General features: G+C 44.2%; 1 protein-coding gene across 1 annotated transcript in view; it reads right to left on the bottom strand.

Annotated features, from left to right (window-relative positions):
* Lhfpl6 (LHFPL tetraspan subfamily member 6) overlaps window positions 1-7,888 on the bottom strand; it is a 201,221-nt gene extending 193,333 nt beyond the window's left edge. The window contains exons 1-2 of the mRNA XM_031373810.1: window positions 7,500-7,888; window positions 5,653-6,221 (exon numbers count right to left, since the gene is read on the bottom strand). Coding sequence (XP_031229670.1) covers window positions 5,653-6,037 — 385 coding nt within the window. The 5' untranslated portion in view covers window positions 6,038-6,221; window positions 7,500-7,888. The remainder of the gene's footprint in view (window positions 1-5,652; window positions 6,222-7,499) is intronic.
* Window positions 7,889-8,179: the final 291 nt, after the last annotated feature.

Raw genomic sequence — 8,179 nt, 5'->3', positions numbered from 1 at the left:
AAAAAAAAATCACATGACTCCCCAGTTTGAAAAAATAGAGAGGAACCAAAACAAGTCAGGAATCTCAGCAACTGAAGAGATTGTTATGGTGCTGCTAATATGGCCAGCCTGCAGCATGGATAACTCCATATTCTGTCATTTTAAAGAATTATTGTCATTATTTCTGTTTATTTCAGAGATGCAATGTTAGAAGAAAAGAAAGAAGAACAATAACTCAAACTGGAGTGGGGGTGGGGGTGAGTGTGGGGGTGGGGGTGGGGCTGAGTACAATTTCCCCCAAAAGAAACCAAGAGCCTAAGATTCATAAACCAAAAGATTATGAGGTTGCATCATAAGATCTCAAGGTAAAGAACTCAAGCACAGCTCTTGAAATATAATCTTTCCCAAAGTATAGCATGGAAAATAACAGTTGGTTCTCTTTTGCTTTATAATTGCACGTACTTGGGTAACTATTGCCTAAGGCCAATAGGATAATATAAAGAAGGCAATCTCTGAATTAACAAGTCTATTTCCACAGCACCAATTCTAATGTTCTTCACCTACATCTTATTCCCAAATACCAAGTCCGATGGCTCTTAAATCAACACCTACATACTTTACACTGTGACCGATGCAATATGACTTATACATAGTAAAGTATGAGGGTTTCAGTGAGTAGCATTGGCTTGTTCAATGGTTCTGTGCACCAACTGAGCCTGTTGTCCCTGGAGAAGCTTGTTAACCTGTTCCACTTGGGCTCAACCTAGCCCTACTGAACACTCTCTGGGGAAGAGCTCTGGACTCTTCATGGGGAATAAGCTCACTGGTAATCTCTCTAGAACCCCTCATAGAACTAAAAGAATGCTACGTTGAATGCATGAGAAGCTTGGAAGCTCCATAGCAAAGTACCCAAACAACAGAAAAAGTCTTAGATCAAAGCTCAGAAAAACCCTTCAAGTGAAAACTAAAACTGACATCAATGGCTTCCTGAAACATGTTATTCACAAACATTACAAGGTATGAATATGCGCACTTCAGTGTTGTAGATTTTATGAATGAGTAGCAAATGTGTCATCATTCCTGAATATCAGAAGCCTAGAATTTAGAGCAAGGAGGCTCTGGTATGCACTCTTAGGGTCATATCACACAGTGTGTCTTCTTGCTCCCACCAACTATGCCTCCAACTCAACCTTATTCTTTGTATGTTATCAGTACCCATGATAGGTGTGATGAAAGCTGGGGACTGGGTGACCAGAAAGTCCTGCCACTAAGCATGGATCATCTTCTTCTGTACATCTGCTGAAGACCAGGAAAATCTCTACCAATCATTGTAGCTCCTCAGGTACCCTCCTGACCAAATCATTACAAGGTGACCATGGTGGTATGGAGTTGACCAGCAGCTGCCTGGGCCATCCCAGTGAACAATTCCTTACTGGAGACCCAGACCCACTCTGTGCCAACTACAGAAGCTAAACTATGGTCATGCTTTTAGTTTTCCTCCTGTAAAATCTTGTTTCTGGTATAGAAAGATGATAAATGAGGGCAAGTTTTATATAGCATAGATATCATAAACATATTGAGAAATGCATATTATATATTTAAACTCACTTCCAGAAAAAGGTAACAAGAACAAGGCAACCCAACAAAAAGCAGACTGCAAAGGTAGGAACCTCTATAGCTGGATTACTGGAGCTTATATGTGGTCATGGCACAACTCACTTTAAGTCCTTGAAGTCAACCATTTACCATCCTAAAATAAGAAATGTTGTTCATAAAACAGCAGCTTAAATTGTGTCCCCAAAAGCAACAACAGCATGATCACCTAGAAACTTGTCAAGAATGCAAATATCAGTTCCCCTTAAACTGTGTGTGTGTGTGTGTGTGAAAGAGAGAGAAAGTGAGAGAGAATGTGTGAATGTGTATGTGTGGTGTGAGAGTGTGTATGTATGAGAGAGAGAGAGAGAGAAAGAGAGAGAGAGAGAGAGAGAGAGAGAGAGAGAGAGAGAGAGAGAGATTGCTATTCAGTTAAAGACCTGGAGCTAGGGCTGTAATTTCATGGTAGAACATTTACCCATCATATGTGTGTCTTAGAAGGCATAGATTAACTGAATCTCTCTCTCTCTCTCTCTCTCTCTCTCTCTCTCTCTCTCTCTCTCTCTCTCTCTTTCTCTCTCTCTCCCTGTCTATGTGTGTGTGTGTGTTTTTAATGGCTACACAATTTTATACAGAGCAAAGAGAGACAGAAGTCAGGCATCTATTTTTTTTCAAGGCACCCTAAGCATACCCCACACATGCTAACATTTTTATTATACATAATATTTTCTAAGGCCTTTTAAAAACCAAAGAAAGAGTACAACTTAATGCTCACTATTTTTAAATTATGACATAAGCATGCCTTCAAATAAAGATAGCAGCAATAAAGTTCACCTATGAGTTATCTTAGGGAATGTGGCATTTATTCATCTCTTGAAATATTCCTAAGATTGAAGGTCTTTATACAGAAGTCCCCATTTTATGTTGGCCTACTGGCTGAAAGGAGACATTTTAACTTCTGATCAGCCATCACAAGAATGCTCAAATTCAAGGATGACACTCTGTCCTTTACCTTGTTCCAAAATACTGCAGGGGCCATACTGCCCGATGTCACACCATATGGGCAGACTCCAGACCCAGCAGGCACCAGTAAGCAGGATGCCTCTGTATCTCACCATTCTGCTGCTTCCTGTTGTTTTTGGAACAACCCTCACTTTAGCTAAACATAACCCTTCTTGGAGATTCATTTTTAGTAAGAGAGTCTGTCTCTTTCCCGGCAGTCTCCTAAATGCTTGTACATTCTGACACTAATCTCAAGACTCTCAGAACTCAAGGATTCACCATTTCCTGGCCTTTAAAAATACTCACCCACTTTATGAAGAATCAAATAAAACTACTAACCACATAAGTTTTGTGAATAAAAATAAGAAACAATTATCTAATGAACAACTGGAGAAAAAAATCTTCTGAAGGCATTTTGTCTTGTCACCTTTTCTCCTATTGGCTGTTGATGGTTAGCGACAGATTTTCAAACTCTCTGCATGTTCCACGTTACTTTTTGACTCTAAATATTCTGTGGTAACAGGCACGTCTATTTAAGAGGTAGACTTTTTTTTTTAATAACCCTCTTAGGTTTTTACTACCAGATTTTTGCCTGACCTAAGAAACATGTACAGGAAATGAGGCAATGCCAATGACTGGAGGCTGGTGAGAAGGGTAAGAACCCAGTGCATGAGTGTGAAGACCTGGGTTCAAGTCCGGGGACACGTGAAAAGTCAGGCTTTCTTGTACAATTTCTTTAACAATGTACCAGCATGGCTAGGCTTTCAGGCTGCTGGTCAGGTTCCAGATTCTGTGAGAGACTCTGTCTCAAGAGAATAGGGCAGAGGATGAAGGAGCAAGACACCTGATTCCATCTCTGGCCCCTGCAGGCACCTACATATGGACACAAACTACACAGAAACACAAGCATATGCCATAAGAAAACAGAAGACAGAAGGGAGGGATGAAGGGAAGGAGGGAGGGAGGGAGAGAGGAATGGAGGGGTGGAGGGACAGAGGGAGGGAAGGAGAAAAGAGCAAAGCATGATTATCTAAGTATATATATATAACTTTCTCAAGTGTCCGTCCTTTTGTGTAGTCTATAGAATGAAGAGTTAGCTCCATGTAATTCAAAAAAATTTATATATGAGATCATGAAACATATATACAAAGCAAAGTATGGTTATTATATATATATATATATATATACATACATATATATACACACATACATAAAACTTTCTCAAGTGTCTATCCCCTTGGGTATTCTATAGAATGAAGAGTTAGCTCCACATAATTCAAAAGAAAATCTATACCCAGCTTAGAAAGGGAAGGAGAAGTCTCCTGGGTCTCAGATTCACTTCTTGTGGCCTTCCTTCATTACACGTTTAAAGGTAATCAATAAAAGCTGATTTCTCTTTGTAAGCATTTTCCTATTCTGCCAGAAATAATAGCAGTCTCTGCTCTAAAATGAAAAAAAAATGGAAAGTAATATTTACCATAAGAGGAGAAAATGGAACTGCCTAAGCATTTTTTGTGAGCCAAGTAAAACACCAGCAGGCTCCGTTTATTCTTAAAGAAAAAGATCCTCCTCAGTCACCCTCATGTTAGCTCTGCCCTAAAAGTCTGTGACAACAAGTTTTCAAACACTGTGTTTCTAGTTCCACTTTCAGTGAAAGCCTCCCTGTTTCCTAAGAGTTTTACTACATTTCTGTGCAAATGTACGTATTAAAGTCAGTAAAGGAATAGGGAAACAGGCAGGAGAGAGTGACAACCCCCAAAGCACTGCCACCCCAGCACCGTCTAAGACGGGAAACCCCAGCGAAGCAGCCCCCAAAGCACTGCCACCCCAGCACCGTCTAAGACGGGGAAACCCCAGCAAAGCTAATTCCAGATAAGAAAACAAAGGAGTGCCCATAAATCTAAGTCTTGCCAGGAAACCCAAAGCCACTTTGCTATACCTGTTCTCAGCACACTTAATTACAAAGTTTTATGATAGATAATCTGAAATAAGGCACTGGGGTTCTCTAATCTGTATCAGATAGCTCAAAATGGTCATTTTAAGGGCTTTTTCTTCTTCTGAATTCTTCACAAAAGACTGTAAGGAGAAATACCAAGTAGGAGAACAGTACACTTTTCCTTTGTTATGAAGTTGCGCGCACATTTTCCCAGGTTTTCCAAGCTTCCTGTTTCCCTTCCGTCTGTACCGTCTATGCAGGCTGTCATATTTCGCCAGGCCATATTGTAAATCAGACAAGTTCAGCCAGTCAGATTGAGGGATGGAGGTGAAAAAGCCCAGTGGAAAATATATAAAGCGCAATTAGAACCATATGACCAGAGATATTGAAGCAATACTTGTTGGAAGAGGGCCAAGTGAAAGTCAGACCTTGTCTGGTGTTACTGAGACTATCCAGCGCATTTGGGACAGCACACACCATTCTTTAAACACTGTATTCTTTTCTTTCCCCCACAGAAAAAGTTACCGGAAAAGTTAAGATCTTGCACTGTATTCAACCTAGAACTGTATTCGTAACATAGTGATAAATATACTTGCCAAGATGGAATTGGGCATCTGAAACTCACTTTGAAAAATTAAACAAGAGTCAGTGTTATATCCACCAGGAGTCCTACTGGCTTTTCATGATCACAGTATTGAATCAAACACCTTTTGCATTTTTCTATGCAGTCTTTGCCTCTAAAGACCTCAAGTGTCTAGCGAGGCAAAGACAATCCATGGGTCTACTGTTGGACAAAAAGACCAAGATGCTATGAAATACCAGCTACCTCCCTAGCACATATGTTACACGCAGCCCACACATGCTTATGTCATATATGTTGTACCGAGCAGGCCAAGGACGCATATATCTAAAGATGAACAAGCATGAAAGAACCCTGACACTGTAAAAGAATTCAGGTAAAAATCTCGGACTTTGCTGGGTATCTTACCATGGCCACTTCAGATCTATTTCTTCTTGCAGATCTATTTCTTCTTGCATTCTAAATGCCAATTACAACTGCCATCAGTAGACAAATGAAACATAATTTTCAATACTGCTTTGAGATTCTATCGAAACAACTCAAGTTTGGCAAAGTCACTTACCCCCCAGGAACTGGATCCCCCCAGCCACTCTTCCTACTGTCCTGGAGATGAGCTCTGACACACAGCAACCCATCAGGGCAGTGAGGGCCACCAGGAGCAGCAGGCCGCAGCCCAGGCCTGTCACTATGGTACAGATCCTCCACTCGGTACTGGGGATGCCCTGGAAGGAGGCATAGCGCCCACACTCCTCCACCATCACCATCATCTGCCGACTTTCATCGTGTACGGGATAGGAGCACCTCCGGAAAGTGCCAAAGGACACAGGCTTGCCTAGCTGAGATCCCCAGAGCCAGTAAGGCATGAAGAACCCCACACAGGAGGTGGCAGCAGAAAGGAAGGAAAGCAAAGCCCAGATCACTCCAGTACAAGTCAGGCTGGACGCCATCTTCCAACAGGCAGGGCAATGAGGACCCAATGTGATTGTCTTGAAGGTGTGAAGGAAGGCTTGTGGTCACTAGAAACTCCCAGGTAATCCACAGTTCTTCAGGGTGTATGTAGCTACTTGCTGTAACAGATCTTCAGGCTTCCTGCCATCAGCTTCTCATACTTTGTAGTGATGATGGTGGCCCCTGGTAAAACAGAATAGAAAACATCGAGAGCTAAGTTTGTCTACCTTATTTATATGTCTCAAGAAGCTCCACGATTTTCAGTTAAGAAACTTCAAACTTCCTTTAATGCTTCAAACATGGGAAGAACTAATTCTCTCCATACGTATCTCTGTACAAGTTTTGCCAAACTAGCTCAAAGCTCTTCCATGTCTTTATCTCCTGTAAAAATGCTCTCAAATTAACTCTGACAGCTATTTACTTAAAGAAACAAATGGCTCCTATTTGCCAAGCCAGTGAATTCATTTCACATACTCACATTAAAAGCAATGTAGCATTTTTACTAGCAGTAGACATAATCCCAGATATTAAAATAAAATTAACCATACAGTGGTTTGTTTATTTGACTTGCAAGTTCACACTTAGTTTCTAGCAACTCGTCAGCATCACTTGATGGGTGTGCCAACCAAGCAACATGATGGAAGGAACTTCTTACAATTACAGAGTACTGTAACTTAACTAACAGTATTCACCACCGGGGTGTATGCATTCGATAGACCCATAGTTACACACTCCCAGTACTCGATGACACCGAGAACGCCTTCTGTCTTAATTTTCCAGGGCAAATGCAAGCCTCTTATGTTCACAACTCCTATTTTGACTCATTGGATTCAGTGATTTCACCTGCTGGTCATTTCAGACCAGTCACTCTTTTCCAATACTCAATGTCAAAAGTCAGCACTCTCCACAAAGATCACAGAAGAGCACCCACCCTCGGCTCCGTCTGCAAACTGCTTCCAAACTCCAGCTTCAGAACCTACAGCAAACTCTTGTCTCCTACACTTCGCTAGCTCGCCCTCAGCTCTGGAAACTACCCAAAGGGAGCTCCCTCTGGCTACAATTTTTAAAATCTTGTCAGCTGTGAGCGGAGGCTCAAGTTGAATTGGTCTGGGGGTTACCAGTAAAGGTGGGAAGTGGGAGGAAGGGGGAGAGGCTCTTCCTCAGCTGGAGTGAGTTGCTCTAGTCCAGATGAACTTAAAGCCACCATCCTCCCCCCAAAACTGCTAGACGCACCCACCGCACCCTGGAGCACACAGGGACACACACAATGATCTCTGGATGCTAAGCTTAAGTGGCACGGGGAAGTTCTTGCAGCCGGCTCTGAGAAAGGGACGGATAAGGATGGGAAGAAAGGCAGCACCCCCCGGAGGCCGATAGGACCTCAGATGAACCACGCCGCTCGCTCGAAAAGACAGGAGGGACCCGGGCGCGGGACAAGGGGCCCCGGGGCGCGCTACTTACCCGGCCGGGCGGCGGCTGCGGTCCCTCGCGGGTTCCGGGCGCAGCACAACTTGCTGTCTTTCCCTGGCGGGGACAGCGCGGTACCGAAGACTGTCCTTCTTGCCTTCGCCACTATCCCGACAGAGATCCAGGCGAGTCTGGAGAGCTGGGGTGGAGGGTCAGGAGGACCCGCCCGGAGAGCCCGCCGGCTGTGGCCGTGCGGCCCGGGAGCACCGTGGATGCCGACTCCGGCTTTGGCAGGCGAGGCACGCGCCGCCTCCTCCCCGCCCTCCCCTTGCCGTTGTCCCCTCCCCTCGGCCCCGCCGCGCAGTCCTGGACGCGCGAGAGTGGGGGCGGCAGACAGACTGAGGAATCCAGGGAGAAAGTTGCTCGCCTTCTCCGCAGCTTCCCCGGGGGGCGCCGAGGCCACACCCGACCCCTGTTTGCTTTTCTGGGTCAAGCACTGGGGTCTGGGGTTGCAGTGTTCGCGCAGCCTTGATGAGGACGAGGATGGGAAGTAGCCTCCGAGATGGGTAGAGCGAGGTCTGTGAGCTTTAAGGGGCTCTTGAGAAGTGATCACTTTGAAGGGCAGAGACCATGACGGGTGTGGACGTAGGAATGAGAAATCTGGGCACGCCACTCGAGGCTGCTGGATTCCGTGGGGGCAAAGCCAGAGAGAAGGAAGGCAAGCTACTCCTCCA

Source organism: Mastomys coucha, unplaced genomic scaffold, assembly GCF_008632895.1.
Source record: "Mastomys coucha isolate ucsf_1 unplaced genomic scaffold, UCSF_Mcou_1 pScaffold16, whole genome shotgun sequence".
Lineage (NCBI taxonomy): Eukaryota > Metazoa > Chordata > Mammalia > Rodentia > Muridae > Mastomys > Mastomys coucha.
This window is presented reverse-complemented; position numbering and strand designations above follow the sequence as displayed.